Source organism: Sparus aurata, chromosome 3, assembly GCF_900880675.1.
Source record: "Sparus aurata chromosome 3, fSpaAur1.1, whole genome shotgun sequence".
In the NCBI taxonomy this organism is placed as follows: domain Eukaryota; kingdom Metazoa; phylum Chordata; class Actinopteri; order Spariformes; family Sparidae; genus Sparus; species Sparus aurata.
This window is the reverse complement of record NC_044189.1, coordinates 10,924,588-10,944,307: the sequence shown is the minus strand read 5'-3', so window position 1 is coordinate 10,944,307 and position 19,720 is coordinate 10,924,588. Positions and strand designations below refer to the sequence as shown.

Below are 19,720 nucleotides of genomic sequence, written 5' to 3'. Positions count from 1 at the left end.
ACCCTTGTGCTATCTTTGGATGCCAGTTTTACAGTTGGTTACGGCATAGCAGCTTTCATATGAAGTTATATTATTTACTGACATAAATGCACCCTTTATGATTTATTTCTCATAGTAAAATGATGCATTTAGTCCTAAAACAATTTGTCCCATTATGTCACCCCCCTTGCAGCTAAAACAGATGACTCAGTGTTTTAAACAGTGATGCTACATAAAGCACGCCTTGTTTACCTCCATAGCTCTTGTCCTCTCTGTCAGATAATATGTATGTATCCTATCTCTGCCCCCCTGGTAAAGATACAGCCCTTATTTTAACTCCGGGGCTCTGTATCCAGACACATGGGTCCTGACACCAAAGACAACATCCCGCTCTTATCTGCCCCAAAGAGAAAGTGAGAGGGAAAGGGATCCAGTCATGGGAGGGAGAAGAAATAAGAGAGGAAGTTATAGAGAATCGGGCAGTGTGCATTAAGAGAGAGAAACAGGAAGAGAGAAAGAGCTCCATCTCCTGCTTTGAGAGATACTGGAGATGGACAAATCAGCATATTTAAAATTAGCCCCCTGCGTCATTGTCCACAGCAGTGTTGGCTTACCACCGCCCCAGATCCCAGGGCTTTGTATTTTTACTGAGGAAGGAGGCCCGCAGGCTGGTGGAAGCCCAGAGACACAAAATGACCACTGTACTTTATTGTCTTTTTCTCATTCGCTCCTTTCTCCTGTATTTACTTCTTTTTTCCCTTTTTCCTCCTGGCTTTCTGGTCTGGCTGTTCTCTCAGGCCTTAGCTTCAACCTCGTCATACCTGTAACTGCATCTCTCTCTATCGTTTTTCTATTCTCTTATCCTCCTTCTCTCCTCCGCGGCCCCCCAAAACAGAGAGCTCTTGGTCTTCCCTATTAGGATACATTTGGCTGTAGCATCAGCAGCGCTGCATTCCCAGGTGAGTTGGGGATGATTTGCTATTCACTCCTCTGGCTGTGGGTTTACCTCGACAGACGTAGACAAAGAGAGAGAAAGAGTGAGGCGTGAAACCGAGAGGCAAAAGGAGAACAGGCAATAGCTTGCTTCCTTCTGTCTTTCGGTGTCCCTCCCTCTTCTGTCGACATTGAGATGCGGCGGCGGTTCTCGAAAACACGTGTTTAAGGGCTAAAGGTTTGGAAGCAGCTATCCAGGATGGATGGGGGATTTGTGTGCCTTTCGTGCTTAGAGGCTGCTGTGAATGCAGCCAACCGCCGAGCTAGCTGTTAGTTCTGGCAGTTTGGAAGGGATGCCTCTGGGACTATGCTTGTCTTTAAGAGTCTTTGCAGAGACTTTGCCAGCATGAATTAATGGAGGATGAGCTGAGAGGCTTTTTTCTTCAATTTAAGGAGACGGCTTGTCATTTTTCATGGCAGGTTTTCTTGTGTGTGTCTGACTCGAGTGACTCACAGAACGCAAACACACAAATACAGGAACACACAGGACGGGAAATGCGCACATGAACCTAGCGCTCACACACATCTGCACCCTCCTGCATTGTGACAGCTGATCTGCAGTAGTGGCGTCCTGGCCATGGGGGTTTGGGCGGGTTGGGTTGGTTTACTGATATTGACAGCGTGGCCTTGTCTGGCCTCTTGCCAGTGTTGAGCTAGCTCTCGCTGACTGCTCTGGCCTCCTATAAATCAGGGCCAATTACCACGGTGGTGCACAGCCGCCTCTCCTCCAGTCGTAGCCCTGCCCTGCAGAGTGCAGGGAGGAAGGGAGGAAGGCAGGGAAGCCACATCCCTGCTTTCATTCCAATTACTGCTGTGGCTGCCCTCCTCTCTGTTTGGCAAACACTGTGCCCTCACATAGTATGTTTTCAATTTTTTATACAAGGGAAACTCCTTATCTAAAGATAAAACTTGGATATCAACATGGAAAAAAGGGAATATTGACTTTCCAGGATTCGTCATATTCTATTAGCAAACTTAAAAATAGAATGACAGTAAGTGCATACCTTCGTCAAGGGCCAACAGACCCCTTTAATTCATTCAGGTCTAACCTAAAATCAAACAAACAATATTTAAATCTGCTTGATTCAGATCTTAATTTGGATCTTCATCAAATTGTACTCATTCATAGATACTAGTCACCTAAATGCATCGCATCTTTATAGACAGGATTTATGCAGTGTTACAGGAGAATATAACCAAAGTGAGAAAACAATCCAGGATCAGTCCCTTTATACAAAAGTTAATGGGGTCTATTCTGGGCTGGGACCCAACCAGTATTCGAATTTCCTGGAAATCCACTCAGTACTTTCTGTGTAATCCTGCTGACAACCCAATCAACCAACAAACAAACAAACAAACATGAGCAAAAAACAACTTGGCAGTGGTCATTCATGTTAAATTCTCTCCACATATTCTCTGCACTATATCGCAGGGCTATACATGGTGTTCCCTTATTTATGTTTTTATTGTTATGACTACCTTCTCCTCGTCCAGATCGCACATATTCTAAACTTGTGTGAGGGAGCTACGTTACATCTGGTTTTAAATTCAGTCATGGAGGATGGAAAAAAAAGTGAATCTTTTGTCATTCTGTCCTGTCATTCTCCTGCTCCCAACAAAATCTAATTTTCCGAAAAAATGGCATTGTCACGAAGCTGAAATGGGCTGCTAGATTCGGAAGAGTTGATCTTTTGGAAATACATGACAATCATATGCAGTATAAGTAAGGTTACAATAGTGCATGTACGATGCATTGAGATTTGATACTGTGCAATGATGCTATGTTGGCCCGCACAGAACGTGACCGTGTGAATAACAATGCACACCGTAGGTTCAGGTCTACATATTACTCCTGCTGACAGAGAGGGCTAGCTGTGGTCTGTAAAATGAAAATATGTGTTGTCCTTGTGTGGGTGTGTGAATATACAGTGCAGCGCTGTGTGCCCTCAGCCTATGTAACGTACGCTAGATTTATCATCCTCACTTAATACACTCATAAACATTCCCTGGCATGTCACAGAGGCTGTGAACCCCCCTGCACGGCTGGCTCGGTAAATTGGGCCTGTGTAAACCATCCCGCCCGTCTAAAATACAGTGCGGCAAATTGAAATCCCCAGTAAGCCTCTGTAGCGGCTTGTCACAGCTGGATAGGGAGGAGGGAGAATGGAGGTTTTTCTCATTTACCACCTGGAGGTTTTTGAAGTGTCATAACCAGCAATTCCCCCCCCCACACACACTTCTCCTCCAATTTCTCTTTTTAACTCTTTCTATCTTTTTGCTCCTTTTGTCTGTCGCTCCCGCTCCCCTTAATCTTACATCCCCTTTCCTCTTTTGCTTTGTAAAGTGCTGCATTCAATCCTCATTGTCATGACACACGAGGCCTCTATTTATTATGTATTTGAGAAGCCGGATCCCACAGACTGACAGGCTGAGGGTAAACAGCAGTCACAGAGGCGTCCGGAAAAGAGAAACAAGCCCGCTTATTAACCTGCAGTGGGGCGACCAGAGGAAGCCAAGACATAAATTTGATTTAAAAATAAAAAAGGGGGGAAGCATTTTTTGGTGGGAATGTGTAAATATGTGTGCTTGTGTGTTGGAGAAACAGCCGATGTGTGCTTGTTAGAATCACTCCCACGCTTGTGCGAGGTCACATATTGCTCCCAATGCCTATATAGTACATAGAGTACACATTTGAGGAGCCTCCTCTTTTGGCACTTCTTGTCCATTTTGCTTATCCTAAACCGTACTCCTCAAGAGTACAAGAGTAGAGACTGCCTCCCTATACATTTTTCAATTCATGAAAAAAAAACAAAAAAAACACCATTAGGTCTCAATGAATCCGACTTTAAACCCACTCACCCCGTCCCATCCACCCAACAGTCGCCATTCCTTCGAGACCTTTGGCACCCATTCCATTCTTCATCCCTTGGGACTCCTCCGGCTTTTTTTTTCTCTCCCCTCGGATAACTTCGCTCTCTGCCTTCTCGCCCAATGCTGTAAGTAATGGGCTGGTTTTGACCCTCTATGCCTCATTGTGTAAGATTTCAGCTTCTGACCTTAAAAAATGAAAGCAAATCGATAGGGCGGGACACACGAATTCCAAAGCCCAGGATGCAAGCCAAGCCTGGAGCCCAGGGAGAAGAAGGAGGAGGAGGAGGAGGAGGAGGAGGGCTGTGTGTATTACTGAAGGGCTAAAACAAAGAAAGAAAGCCAGAGAAAGAGAAAGAGCCTTTCAATTAACCTTCAGTGCTGACAGCAACTCTGTGCAGTGTCTCCTGTTTGTGCCGGTGAATTTGTACGTGTCACACAGTATGTTAAGTACTGTGAGTGTAATTTAAGCTGGAGTGGAATTGGTAAAAAGAAAAAAAAGAAGCGGCAAGAAGAGGGGGATGTAAGGTGAAAGCCTCAAAGTTGAGGCTTGAACTGCAGCTGTGCACATTCCAGTGACTTTGAGTGGGAGAAAATAACTCCCATGGAGTTCCCGAGAGATTAAGATTCTTCTATATGCCGGTCGCTGCATGAAAACGTGAGTGACTGGAGACTAGTTCTGCAATTTTTTTTTTCGTTCTCACCCGCGTAACCAAGACAACCAAAGCAGTATGAGACACAATGTGCTGGAAGAGGGGGTTAAAGGAACAGTTCGGGTGTTCTGAGGAGGACTTGTGCCAACTTCAGTCAACAGCAGTCGGAACAACCCCCAGTTTGAAGAAGCGACAGGAATACCTGTGCAGGAAGTGAGGCCATGTAGTGCTGGGACGGAAACGTGTTTCATCAACCAAAAATAATCCATGAGAGTATGCTATATTTAGGGTTTTTTTTTCAATGCGTTAACTTGCCGTATGACAGCTCCTTATGACAGAGAACTGCAGATGGTACATTGCTCTCTCCTAGGCAATCATATTCAGATTGATTAGTTTGTCTGTGTTTGTGCATCTTTTTGATGATTCACCTGAGCTTACCGTTTAAAACACCAAAGTCAAACAATAACAAAAATTAATGTTTTTGTCAAAGGAGTCTGGTTGATTTTGAGAGAGCGTAGATGGATGTAACATCTTCACTTTACCGATGAAAAGGGCTGTCTGACAGCATGCTGATGTAGTGAAATTATTCTTAACATAGAACAGACTTGATATTGATTTTTTATATGTTCTAATATAGGTTTTGCTGTCACCCCTCTCCATAGCAGTGGGGCATAGCTTCCTCCATTGCTCCCACTGCGTCTCAAAACTTGGGACATGCTAACCAATATCTGTAGGTTTATACACTGACTATTGATAAGAATTTCATACAGCCCTGCTTGTAAAGATCTGAACTATACTGTTCAGTCTGATTTGTGGATGTGTTACCCACTCATCAAAGTTGTGGATTTGACACCATGACTTGAGTCTGACTTAAGTCACAAAAAATGCCAACCTTAGACTTAAGACCTGACAAATAATTAAAGTCTTGCTGGAAAATGGCATGCCTTTCTTACAAAGCAAGAGTGAAGAGAGGGCAGGGAGGCGAGTTGCAACAGATGCTGACCGGGTTCACACCAGGAAAGGTATGGTTCATAGTTCACATCTTTGCCACAGCGGTGCCCCCTGAATCTCCAGCTCTGTTCTTCAAAATCAAAAGCAATAGAAATGAATATTATAACGGCAACAGGCCTTGCGTAGCCACACATTAAGCGTGTTTAACTGCCTACTCTTCGAAAGGAAAATAAAAACATCATTTATAAAAATACTTGGATGCTGTTTCAGTGGTCATCATTGAAAGAAATACTTTTGGTATGACTTTGGATTTTCATGTGGAGACTTGTGACCTGACATTGACGAGCCCTACAGGACTTGCTACTTGACCTGAGACCTGATGAGGGTGTGTTGCCCTTAAGGACTTAAAACAGTTAAGCACTAATGGCTGTTATGGCTTCTGTGTGAAAAAGGTGTTTCTGTGTTGTCACATGGTGTGTGTGTGTGTGTGTGTGTGTGTGTGTGTGTGTGTGTGTGTGTGTGTGTGTGTGTGTGTGTGTGTGTGTGTGCGTGCGTGTGTGTGTGTGCACGAAAATAGACCTATGTACAGTGTCTGTCTGTGTGTGTGTGTCCAGCACAGCGAGTGGCTGCCCATCAGTTCCACTTAGCTCAGCGTGGTAATTGGCCGTCCATTGATGGACGTGGCTCCCTCTTCACGCTCCAGGGACCCCGGCTCTTTGTCTGAGGAGTGGGAGGCAACACGCTGGCATGGCACACACGCTTAAAATAGCGCATCAAATCAGCCATGCTCCGGCAGCCGCCGCTAACGTGTGGGGCGGATTGGAGGGCTAATGTTGTGTGTGTGCGTGTTAAACTGAGTGTGTGTGTGTGTGTGTGTGTGTGTCTGTGTGTGTGTGTGTGTGTGTGTGTGTGTGTGTGTGAGAGAGAGAGAGAGCTTTACTAGCATGGTATGGGGTCTTGCAGTTCTCTCTGGGGAGGATAAAGGGTTAATGTGGTTAACTGGAGCTGGTGGTGGTATTTAGTCATGTCCTTCTCTTTCTCTGACCACTTTTTCTTTTCTCTTTCATCCATCACTCACTTACTTTATTGCGGTGTGCATCATTTTCTCTCTCTCTTTCCTCCTTGCTCACTCTTCTTCTTCTTTTTCTCTCTCTGCGCTCATGCCCACAGGGCCCCGGTTCTCTCTTTCTGTCACTATGTGCAGTGTCCCTGCAATAGAGATATAAATGGGCTGTGAGCAGGGGGCCCTGACTCCTATACCATAAATCTACACTAACAGCACAACAGACACATGAGGAGAGCAGGGGAGGAGGGAGAGAGGAAGAAGAAAAAAGGGAGAGAATCAGATATCTAATACATTTTGAATACATCTTGGAAGACAGAGATTATACTGAAAAAAATACCTTCATATTGAGATGTTTATTGAATAGGCTGGAGAGGATTTCTGCATCAAGATATCACACCCTCGGAGGTGTAAATTGTTTTACAGTGTACCGAGATTGGTTTTGAGGTTATGAATAGTAAGCAGGAAGTTGCCATCATTTAAAACCGTTATACGCTACTGGAGGCTTATGAACCCCTAATGTCACAGAGTCCCTTTGGTGAAATGTTAACTTTAAATTAAAAAAAATAATGTAGAAAAGTTTGCAGTCCTGATTTCAGTAAAATGTGAAGGACAAAGCCCTACGCACGGAGTAAAGACTTCAGATACAATTTACTGCGGAATAAAGGTGCTGAAAATTGGAAAAAAGTGAAATAAGAGTATGGAGGGATATGCAGTAGCTGTGTGTCACCTCAACTGAAAAGCTTTTTTTCTCTGGCATTGTGCAGAGCTTTTTTTCTCTATGTGAAAATGTTTTCACCGCAATGTGTTCTTATTATCTGAGACTGAGGTTAGATGTGTGACTTCTTGAGTTTTTATTCATTAATTTCTGCAGCTGCATTGCATTTTTTTCATCTTTATGTGACCCTGATCTCATCCTCTCAGTATCAAAGCCGCTCTAAAATGTCTACTCACGTAATTGCTGTGACATTGAACTGATAGTGCCTGCTGTTCTCTTCAACAGATATATTTTCCCACTCCCTCTCACGCTTTCTTCTGCTGTCTCAAAATACGCAAGCTTTTTCTTTTTTCACCCATCGCCTCTCAGTGTTTTTTTAAACTCTTTCACTTATCATCCCACACCTATTTTTTTTTTAATTTTTTATTTTTTTGCTGTCTTATTCAATTTCTTCCTGTCTCCTCCTTTCTTTTCCCAGCAGCCCTATGCTCCACCCCCTCATCCCATGGCTCCTCCCAGCCCGAGCACCAACAGCTGCAGCCAGGGAGGGGCGGAGCAGCTGAGTAAGACCAACCTGTATATCCGAGGCCTGCCACCTGGGACCACCGACCAGGACCTCATCAAACTCTGCCAACCGTGAGTACTCGGAACAATTACCATTAAATACAGAGGTTTCTCTGTCACACTTGCCAATGTCGCTGCAGGGTGTACTTGGCCCTGTTGTACTTCTCATGGCTGTATGTAATGTTCAGTTGCCTCTATATATTACTCCAACTCACAGCTCATTTTGTGACTATAGCCTACATAAACATCATTCCACTCTAAATTATTTAATGTGGAAACTTTGGTTTCCATATGAATCTTTCTATATGTTCCACGTCAACTCTTCAAGAAACAATTGCCTCTCTTGGAAAGTCGATATCATTAATAACCATTATGGGTGAAAAGTCAAATCCATTCTGAATATATAGAGGCACTAATTTAATCTGTCATCTTTGAAAGCATTTACTGGGGGAAAAAAAAGTCTCAAGCTGAAAATGAAGAAAAATGTGTTTAATGTAAATGGAAAATTGTCCCCCAGTCACAATAACTATGACAAGATCATATTTAAGCAACTAACTGAATAAATAGCCAATGGACGGGGGACATAAGACATATGTTACGTAGACGACTTTCCACTTAGACAAGCTTGAAAGCCAGTTTACATTTTTGAAAAAATTAAAGGATGTACATCAGCTTTAGCTGATGGGCATCCCACCATGAAGCAAAGAGCCAGGTCACTCGGTAGTTAATCAACCACTAGCTTAAATGTTCTACAAGGAACCTTTAACTGGTTATGAAACATTATCAATTTAATACAGATTTTGACCTTCATAAGTAAACAAGACATCAGCAAGAAGATTCGTTTTTTTTCATATAGTAATACAAAATGCCACCCACATGGTCGAATTTAAAACATTTTAACTATTCTTTATGGCAGATGACCAATTTTATGTTAGCCCTGCAAACTTGCTATATATTGCTCTTGGCTTATCATAAGGAAGACATAAAATTACCAGGAAATCTCTGTAACTTCAACTTTAGCTCAATAAAATTGCTATTAAAAACAGCATCTATAAGCTAAAGGAATCCATGTCATTTAGGTGTAAGTGTGCTTCACCATCACAGGAGGTGATGTTGCTCATACCATTCTTGTCCACAGGGGGCACCTATTAGTCAATCATGAAAGCTCCTTGTAGCTGCTTTAACTGTATCAAAATGCTTCTTTTTCCTGCACTATAATGCAGAAAGAGATGCTTGGGATAATTTCTAATTATTAAATTCTCAGTGAAGTTTACTGTTTGAGTGTGTTGATGCCATGTAGATGATAAACTTTAAAATATCCTGCCTCTGTTACGTATCTTCGACACAAGTGTAAGACAACATTTGAGGAATCATTGCAAAAAATGTCAGCCAATATATCGACCAGAAAAATGTGGTTGAGTATGGGTTGGGCTGTGTATTTAAGAGAGCTTATTGTGACCATGCGTACGTTTTTATTAAATGTGCCCTAAATATTACCACCTAAATATTACACAAATATTGAGAGGCTGCTGCAAAGTTAGACCCCACAGTTGTCATCTTGGTAAAGAGGTGCTGGACATATACATGTACACAAATGAAAATGTAAAAGCTCTTAAATGTCAAACTGATCAAACGAATAAGTTCACGGCTGTGAAGAAAATCACCAGCATGAATGACGGTCCATGTACAATACCCTGCACACCCCATTAAACTGCTACCAACCGTGTGTATTTTAGGGACACACACAAAGGTACTCATAAAGCTCTGCCAAATGTTCTTGATAGAGAAAACACACACACACACACCTGCCTGTGCACTGCTCAATCAGGCCTAATAAAGCTTAGATTGGACCACCTCCCCCAGGAATCACAGACCAAGACCTCATCAAGTTGTAACAAACAGTCACAGGGGCTTTCTTTCTCTCTGTGTCTCTTTCTCTCACACACACTCACACACACTCACACACACTAGCAGCTTTGTTCAGCTCCATTAGGCCCTTTCACTTCTAAAATGGTGAAAAGGGGGTCAAGATCATTAATGGAGACAAGGCCAGCAGATTGTGAAATACAGGCCATGAGCAAGTCTGTCTGGTTGCATAACCTTTTCTTGGCCATATTTCCAGAAATGTCCTGGTCAAACGCGGCCAATTATTCAGTGATCCTTTGGAGACGGGAACATGCTGTCCAGTATATTTGGTAATGCTCCCGGTAGCGTGTCATAAGTCATGCATTTATTCTTGATACTGACCCATCAAAATTCCATTAGCCAGAGAGGCGGCCTGATAAGATTTGGAAAAGCACTCAGCGTTTTGACATTGCATATCTCTCGCTTAGCTCTTGCATTCAGCCAGTTGCACAGAGTTGGACAGTTTCAATTTCATTTCTAATTCCATATGATCTTGAATATTTTGAGCATAACTATTTGGAAGGGCAAACCATGTTGGAGCTTATGTAAAATACCCTGGAAGTGTGCATGTTTGTGATTGTAGATTTGCATTCTAATATATAGCCTTTCTCCTGTGTGTTATGGAAAAGCCATTGACTTTGTCTGTTATTGCTTGGATCTGCCTTGCTGTCCTCTAGTGGCTGTCCTCTTGTTCAGCTGTTTCCGGAGCTCCTTTCTCTCTCGCTCTCTCTTCTTATATCTCCCATCCTTCCCCTCTGTGTGTATCGCCTGCCTAAGAGCCCCCAAGGTTGCCCGAGGTGTGCTGTGCCAGTGAAAATCCAATGCCCCTGAAACTTTAATTAGCCAGACTGTGTTTCAGTGGCAGGCGGGTGGCAGCATTCTAGAAAAGGTCATGCGACTGTTCTGCAGTCTGCAGCACCCTGGGTTCCCCTCAGGTTTTTCCCAGTTGCCCAGTCCCCCTCTAGCCACTCAGCCCCTTCAGCTCTCCCCGATGTGGCTGAGGGCCTTGTTAAACATAAACCCTGGCTAAATGTGGCACTGTGGTTTTAGAAAAAAATAAATAAAAACGTTTCAGTCACAAAAGCTTGCTGAGCGATTTCTCATCATCGGTATATCGCAGGCTTAATTGCTTTCTCAAGCCTTACTGTGTGTGAATGCAAACATTCCCTTGTGCACGTACTCTCGCACAAATCCGAGTGAGTGCTGGCCGTGAGACCAATCAAAGCTGGTTCTTTGTTGTGTCACACACATTGAAAAGCAACTCTTGCCGCCCTGGTTCACCACTATCTCAAAAGCAAACAAGCTGCCGCCAAACTGATGCATTCTTGACAACAGGCCATATCGTAGCTGCTGATTGGAGGCTGTACCACGCCGCAAAGAGATGCCAAAAAAATAAATGCCGTCTACTGCGGTTGTAACCCGTCCTTGTGAACTCTCATGCCTTATTGCCAAGATCCTGTCAATTTCAAGTAACCCCCATTGAGGCCTCACAGCCTTCCCAAAGTTCACAGTTTTCTCTTGAAATACAGAAGTGCAGAAGTTTGAATTTCTAGATTTAAAGAGACACATCAGATATCAAATACATCACCATATATCAGTTGGCTTTTCGATCATTTTGGTCAGTGTCAAGACTATTTTATATCCTCAATATGTGATTTAGTGATTCAATACATAATCTCTGCTCTAAAGCAAGGGAAAGCAAGATTATTACCATTTGCTTCATATAATGCAGACATATGCTTCATTAGTGTGCCGTAGGAGGGTTAACACTGTATTCACATGGTCCTCAGATGGTCCTGTTTCTTTTTCTTATAGTTCTGCATTCATGACATCAAGTATAATTGTTTACATTCATTTTTCCATTTCAGAACTATTTCGTCCAACACCACATAAATGCACAAAGATATTGTTTAAGCCTTGTATCAACATGAAGTTATTCTTCTCTGTGTAGTGGCTATATTGCACTGATGTTAGACAATTTGTACTGTTCTGTTTGATGAATTCTGACTTTCAGATGCTAACTATACTTGATTAGGGGTGGGAATCACAGAGTAACTCTCAATATGATACAATTTGTTGCCCTAGATAACAATAGTATCATGATACAGCAACTTGGCAACAATCAATACATAAGCCAATAAGGCATTGATCTGACAATACATCACTATATTTGTCTAAATGAAGAATATAAGATACCCCTTAAAAGACAATGTGCAGGAGTTATATACAGATGTCCTCAGTTGTGATGTCATTGTCAATACAGAGTGGTTCATCTGGCTTCCACCCCCTACCTTTACACACCAACGAAGCCTTAAATTTTGAACGCACAAACATGCAGTCACAACAACTGAATATGAATATTACCAAGGTGAAGACTTCTCTTGTGACCAGCCACCTCCGCCAACCTCCCTGTGGTCACTGGGAGCAAAAGTATAGACTGAAGAACACCAAAGTTCTCACAGCGGTTGGAGTTACATGCCAAGAGCTGTTGAACGAGTAATTAAATGGATTCGGGTGGGTGCTTAATCTCTTTTTTATTCAGCTGGCTGGATGTCGGGTTCTCCGCAGCCGTCAGCCTGATATATGGGCGTATAGGAGAGGCCAAAGGAGTGGAGTGGGGATTTGTTGGCTCAACACCCAGATAGTGAGAGGCCTTCCTACTTGCCTGGCTGGCTCTCTGAGTGGAAGGATGGATGGATGAAGGGATGGAGGGATGGATAGAACAGCCGTTACTGTGAGAAAAATTCCTTGGCCTAACCAGCCAGGTTGAGGCACTGGGCCAACCCTAAGCCCTACACCCACCCCATCCAACCCAAAGATTGGTGCAGCCAGCACATCCAATCCAGCCAGCACAGCCCCCAAACAAGCAGACTTTATAACCCGATTCACCAGCCAGCGAATAGGCTGCACCCACATTTTTCTTGTTTTGCAGTCCACCACCCAGGAGGGGCACAGAGAGGATGGAAGCAGGTTGTTGGACGAAAGGTTGAAAGGAAGAATAAGAAGGATTTCTTTCTTTTTTTTTTTTTCTTTACGAGGGCCCACACCTGGAATAACAGGAATAAAGCAGCTCACATTTTCTCTGCCGGCAGCCTGAATCCATAACTCAAACTGCCAAGAAAGCAAAGGACCCTAGAGGTCCCTACAACCCCCTACTCCCTTGCTCCTCCTCTTCTCCCTCTTCAACCCTACCTCCTTTTCATCTGCTCCCTCCCTTCCCCTCATTCTCCCTCTGGTTCTCCTCACCCAATTCCAGTCATGGCCGAGCCGCAGCTGCGCCCTCACACGCACTGGCTTTCGCCTTGGTCTGATCAAACACGCAGAATGAGCCAAATCAAGAGCTAATCACCACCAATTGTCCAAATAACCTTTCCCGTGTGTGCTGAGGTAATGGTGGAGGGCGAGCCGGAGAACAAGGCAAGGGGAGGGACAGAGCCATAAGGTATGCTAAGTGGAGGAGGTGAGGGGTAGAGGAGGGAGGGGTGACCCTGGGACCACCTGTTTTTATGGAGCAGAGTCCCGGGCACTTGGCATCGCCACATTATCTCTAATGACTCTCCGTGGTCCAATGTTGACATTAGCTGCCTAGCTATCAGAGCCGGTCCCATGGCTCTGCCTCAGAAAAATGACAGAAAGGAGTGAGCAAAGGCGCTCCAGTCCAGATTCAAAGTACCAAGCATCCCATTACGCTCCCACCTGAACAACTGCACCAGAGCCAGAAAGATCAGGAGGCAAGTATTATTTGGCCATTTTAGGTTATTACAAGCATGATGGGAATCCTGTAAATGTGTCGCCCCACAAGGGGTGAGCGCCGTAGCCCTAAAATAACATCATAATGTGTCAGGGTATTTCTGTGATAATTATGTTCTTCACAATAAGATAAAATACAAGATGTTCTTGGTTTACGACTGACGTCACTCCCCTTTTTGAAAGCATTTACATTTTTACATTTACATTTTTAGGGCACTTAGCAGACGCTTTTGTCCATAGCGACTTACAATAATTCATACATACACTCATACACTAATGGGGTGGCTGCCACGCAAGGTGCCGAACAGCACATCTGGAGCAGTTAGGGGATCAGTATCTTGCCCAAGGACACTTCGACATGCAGACCAGGGGAATCGAACCAGCGAGCTAGGTCACCTCCAAAGCACTCCTCTCCTCAAGATCAAGACAAAGAAAACGTTTTAATTTTCATCATACCACATACTACCATTCAAGATCTAATCTAAACTCTGTTTGCCTTTTTTTCTCTTTCAATCCTTTGCAGCTCTTTTGCTTAATATGTCTCTCTATGTTTCTTTCTCCTCCTCTTCCAAGACTCACAACTATGCGTGATGAAGTTAATGCGTCACTCACGGCACAAAGAGATAGTGGTGCTTAACCTCTGAGAAGTAGTGAGACAGCCACAGGAATGCCCAAACTAAACTACTCCTACAGCTACAGCTTCACGCTGAGTAGAAGCATCTGCTATTCCTGGAACCAGAACCCTCATCAGCCACTTTCTCTATGTGTGAACGCCTCTCTTACTCTCTCACAATCTCTCATTCTGTGTCCCTTACTTCTCTCTCTCTCTCTCTCTCTCTCTCTCTTATTTCTTTCTTTCTTTCTTTCTTTCTTTCCTCCGTTGCTCTCACTCTCTTCTCTGTCATCTCTTCATCATGTTAATCCCTGCACTTCCCTGCTCCAGCAGAAGTGACATAGTCATTTCATTGGCCGGGCCAAACTGACAAAAGTGTAACGCCTTTTTCCTCCCAGAACATCGATTTTAGAGCGAGTGTGAGCAGCGCAGCTGATTTGGCCTTAAGCTGTTTTTTGAATTATTTATCCCCCCATTACTGTATACATGACACATAGATGATTTGCCTATGGCTGGAAAAAGCTTCTTTTCCACTTTTGCACTGAATTTGACTCTGTTAACAGTTAATGTGCTGACAGTCATTTTTTGAATGAAAAAAAAAATAATAATAATTAATATTTTTCAAATGCTTAATTAGTATGACGATCTGGCTTACATTCATACAGAATACACCCATAATAGTTTTGCTGTTTGGCTGCATATTAGCTTTAGTTTGCCTTCAGGAACTAACAGCATACCAAAAACCATAGCAACCAGCGAGCTACAGTGTTTTGTGCCTCCCTCCAGCTGTGCTTTGAATTTTATCTGACTCCGGCCGTACAGCAGAGGACGTTTTTTAAGCTCTGACAGAAGCGACAGCAGCATTTCTGGTACAACAAGACTGATTGACATTAGGGACAAAACCTGAAATCTCTGGAGTTTTCTGGCTTTAACTCTCTATCCTTCCCTCCTTCGTCTCCTCCCCTTTCCCTCACATTTGAGGCACTGTATGGAAAGCAGAAGCGGCACCAGCACAGATGAGATGTGTTCATTTGTGCGTGTCAGACAGCGGTGCATGGCATGTGGGTTTGACAGGTTGGACACTTCCAAACAAACAGGGGCTATTCTGCAAGGCTGGCTCTGTAGAAGACCAGTGTTGTATGTGCGAGTTAGAGAGAGATCGTAACTAGCTACAAGAGCACAACAACAGGTTAATGCTTGCTGCCATCACTTACTGTTGCTCTAATCTTTCCGTGGTGCACACTTTCAGTTAAAACACACACACAAGTCTGTAGTTCACTTTCTCAGGCTCAGCCTGAGGCACATTTTGGGCATTGTGTCTCTGTGATGAACTTCTTTCCTGTTGCATTTTACAAAGGCTTTTTCAGAGGAAAATACTGCATCTCTCACTGATAACCATTGTTTATCTTTTCTGTTTGATAAGCAAAAAGTTTCAGTTTTACGGGGGATACTTTTTCTTGGCTCAGAGCAGTGACTTCTTGGACTCTCATCATTGCTTTGAGGTTGTCAGGCGGCTACTATAGTCACTGCTATCCGCCAAAGAAAGGTCCCTGTCACTTATTAAACAGACAAGATGAAACACTTTAATCAGTCAGCTTTTTCACTCAGTTCCAGCCACTATGCTAAACCAGGGTTCTCCCCAGAAATTTTTAGTATAGCGGCGCACCGTCAGTCAGTGGGGGGGGGGGGATGCGGACGCTCGTCAGCCCACAAACACCCGCTATAAAGCAGCTAACATTGTTGAATATAGCGGCGCTGACCTAGCCGTATAGCGGCGCAGCGCCGTTGTTCCACCGTCTGGGGAGAACCCTGGCTAAACTAAGCCAATCAGTTGTGGGCTGTAACTACATATTTGGTGCACAGATTTAACTTAACCCCCCATAAAAACTCCACTTGTCATTTATAATCTTCCACTTTTGTACTAATATGCAACCAAAACAAAGCTCTAGCTGCTGCAGTGTGCTCAGGATTCACCTCACTCCCACAATGGTCAAAAATGTTGCACTTTACAGCATATATACTAACAAAACAATTTTAATCTTCATTCTAAAGCTTGTCCACATCCATGTCTAATTAAAATCTATCAAAGGTTGTTGTCCTCCATGCCTGCAGTTTGGTAAAGTTGCCTTCATTTAGAAAACATATCTTTAGTTGCTGTACTGTACATTTACTGACATTTGAAAAACACAAAGTTCAGTTTTTTTTTTTAGAACTGGCATGAAATTGGCAAACAACCTGTCTTGACCTCTGTTCACACTCGGTCTGATGACTTACGACGGTGAAGTCAGTGCTGGTTGCAAACACCGTTTGCATCGTTTGTTTTAAAGCTTCTAAATGCCTATAGCAATGGTCCTCAATAGGCGGCCCCGAAACTGTTATTCCTTCACCATGTGTTCTGGTTGGGTCAGCACATATATACCGGGACTTGTCTCCATGCCAATGATACACAGACAGCTGGGTCACTCACTGCTGCAAGCGCAGTTTTTAACTTTCACTTTCGTTTTTGGAGCAGCTTGCCAATGACATTTTGACGGCTGTAGGAGCCTAGATTGCACGAAAATGGCATGTTCCAAGTTCACTTCAAAAAGAAAAGTGGACAGTGAAAATCGGCAATTCGAAGAAGAATGGACTGAAAAATGTGCATTCATTCTCGCTCCAACCAGCACATGACCCATGTGCTTAATATGACTATAGCTGTGATGAAGATTTCCAATTTGAAAGGACATTATGAGACGAAGCATAGGAATTTTGAAGAGAAATTTCCTCAAAATTCATTCAAAATGGAAATGACATTTTATTTTACTTCGTATTTTTGTTTTGAATACATATGTGTATATATATATATATATACATATATATGTGTATATATATATGTGTGTGTATATATATATACACATATATATGTATATATGTATATATATACACCCCTGGCCTATACTGTACTATACTATACTATATTTCTTGTAGTTTGTTCTATATTTGTTATCTCTCTTATTTTTTTCTCCCCTGAACAAAAACAAAATTTCCCAAATTTCGCTTTGCCTAATTTCTAGCCTGCAGAAAGTGATGTATTTTAAAGTAGTTTTTACACAGAAGAACAGGTGAGGAGAAAATGTGGGAAATTAATTGTGTAATTTGGGCAAAATTCTGAGTTTTGTATTGATTTAATAAAATAAAAAAGAACAGGTAATTGATTATTCATGATAGCAAGACATTAATGGAATACATCTGGAGAAGTTACAAATGGACCAGACTAAGCAGATTGATCCAGTCTCATCCGAAGTGGCTCTGACTAAATTGTGGGAACAATTTACCTGATGGAGGCTCTCTGGCTATCTGGATTTTGAAACTTTCTTTCATTGAAAATCCCATAATGCAGTGATAAATTGTTTTAAATTTAACCCACTAACAATGAATCCTGAACACTTGCTCAAACTTTTTAAATTGCTTCTTTTCCTTTGTAAATTACCTGACTGGAGCCAGTTGGCCATATTTCCTGCTTCCAGCTATAATCTATTTCTATTATGTAGAGAGGTGGTAAAGTTTGAATGGTTCTAATCAACTTGTCATCCTCTCACATTTGCCAGGTAAAATAAATGTTCGTGGAAAGAAATCGCATCAGCAGGGAAATAAGGAAAAATTGAAATCAGAATAGTTGATGACAGCTTATGGCCACGGAGAGTTTGACCATGGCCAACTTCAACAGACGGAGCAATGACATATTGGCCGAGATGCCGCCGCCACTCAGATCTGTAGAAAATGAATGGAATGGAAGCTGCGTGTTGCTTCGGTTATTTGTAGTCTACCAGATTAAATCTGCCGTATTACGATACCCAAATGTAATAGATGTTTTTTCGCAGTGTGACATTTGTTGTCGTGGAATAAATCAGAGAAGAAAGAACAACCAATTAAGGCTGTTCCAAGATGCTTCCCACATTTAGAGACGTTAAAGGTTTTGAAAGAAAGCATTTGCCAGTTTACCGCAAATCCGCCAACAAAACACTGGGGGAATCCCAGCAGCACCTAAAAAAACATGATGACATTCTGCCAAGAGAAAGATAGAGTACTAAAGCCAAAAAAGGAATTATCCAATTTGTCGAAGCCTTTTTTGATTTATTGCAGCTCATCCTTGCCAGCGCAGTGTTTTGATATTTATACCATAATGCTTTTATAATTTCGACATAATTTTCCTTTAACAGAAGTGTGGAGTACTCTTCCAAATGTGTGTAATGATTGATTGTATAGATACTGGCTGTTAAATTAGATACAGTACGTCTGGTAATTCGACTCACCGAGTCAGGAAGGCCTTAGCTGTTATCAGACAACATAAGTTTTGTGCCGAGACAAAAACGGAGACATTGAAGGTCGACTTTGGACTCACTTTGCTAAAACATGTCATAGTCTCCATGCAGTTCCATGCTGGGATATAGATAAAGGCCATTACCACCAAACTGTCAGCTCGGAGGCCCAGAGGTCATGAAAAGAAGTCACTAATATCAACTCAGAGGTGTTGGAACAGCTGCTCTGCTCCCTGCCAGGTGTCCATCAGGATAGTTTGGCCCTCCTCTGTTTATTCCTCTCACTGCGACTCGATATCATTGTATTCATCGTTTGTCTGCTGTCTTTTTTTTTGTTTCTTTCTCAATTTCTTACTTCTTTCTTTTCATGAGCCTTCTTATTTTAGCCAGCAGGCTTCTTTTTATTTTACCTATCTCTAAAAATGTTTCTCACCCCTGAAAGCTTGATATCCTGTGCTGCTCTTTCTACATTTTGTCCCTCTATCATGATGTTCCTCCTTCTCGGTAAATGTCTGGTGTAGGTGCCATATTTTCTTTTGACATCTTCGAGTTCACACAATACACCAATCCACTGCCACTAAAACTGATCATAAAAGAATTTGTTCCATTCTAACTCACAAAAAAATTTGATTCCTTGATCAATAAAGCAACTTGCCACAAAAAGACCCAAGCTCAGAATTTGAATTTCAAAATAAACAATACATAATATAGTAATTTCAGTTGGAGATTGGAAAATCTCAGCTTTGCTGCTTTATGTCTGTCAGTTCAGTGTGTCTTTTGCTCTCATAGTGGAGAGCATTCAAAATTGAAAATAGAGAAACATATCCATATATATTTGAAACTTAAGGTTAGCAACATCCAAACAGATTTCCAGTAGTCACATAGCAAATGTTGCAGTGACAACACAGTAAAAAAAGCCTCTCTTTAATATTTATTTCCAAAAAGATGCGTGCGGTGGACATGAGGCTTGACCTCTGTCTGAGCCACAGCGATGTGCGAGCTGTGGGACACGTTAGCCGCTGTAAGACTGGAGACGACAGTCAAGGACAGCTGCCACTCACTGCTTCTACACAGCGAGATGATTCCTACTGATTCTCTCTGACAAGGCTTCACATGCACTTACTCACACATACACACACACACACACACACACACACACACATATATATATATAGGTTTAGTATAGTTTATACTCATTCAAAATTCCCACAACATTCTGTATCTTTGTTTTTCCGACTCAGTTGTGTGAATGTTGTGTTGTCGCTGAGTTTGGGTGTGTGCTGTTTTTGCCATCCATCTGTCACCCTCTTTATATTTTGCTCTTTCTTGCATCCTGTTTCTTCTTTTTCATCTTTGATATGAAAG

General features: G+C 42.5%; 1 protein-coding gene across 6 annotated transcripts in view; it reads left to right on the top strand.

Annotated features, from left to right (window-relative positions):
* rbms3 (RNA binding motif, single stranded interacting protein) overlaps window positions 1–19,720 on the top strand; it is a 307,812-nt gene that overhangs the window by 131,589 nt on the left and 156,503 nt on the right. For 4 of the 6 annotated variants that reach the window (XM_030411794.1, XM_030411795.1, XM_030411797.1 and 1 more), the window contains one exon: window positions 7,704–7,861. In XM_030411794.1, the coding sequence (XP_030267654.1) occupies window positions 7,704–7,861 (158 nt within the window). The remainder of the gene's footprint in view (window positions 1–7,703; window positions 7,862–19,720) is intronic. The other 2 variants (XM_030411796.1, XM_030411799.1) reach the window with 1 other exon arrangement.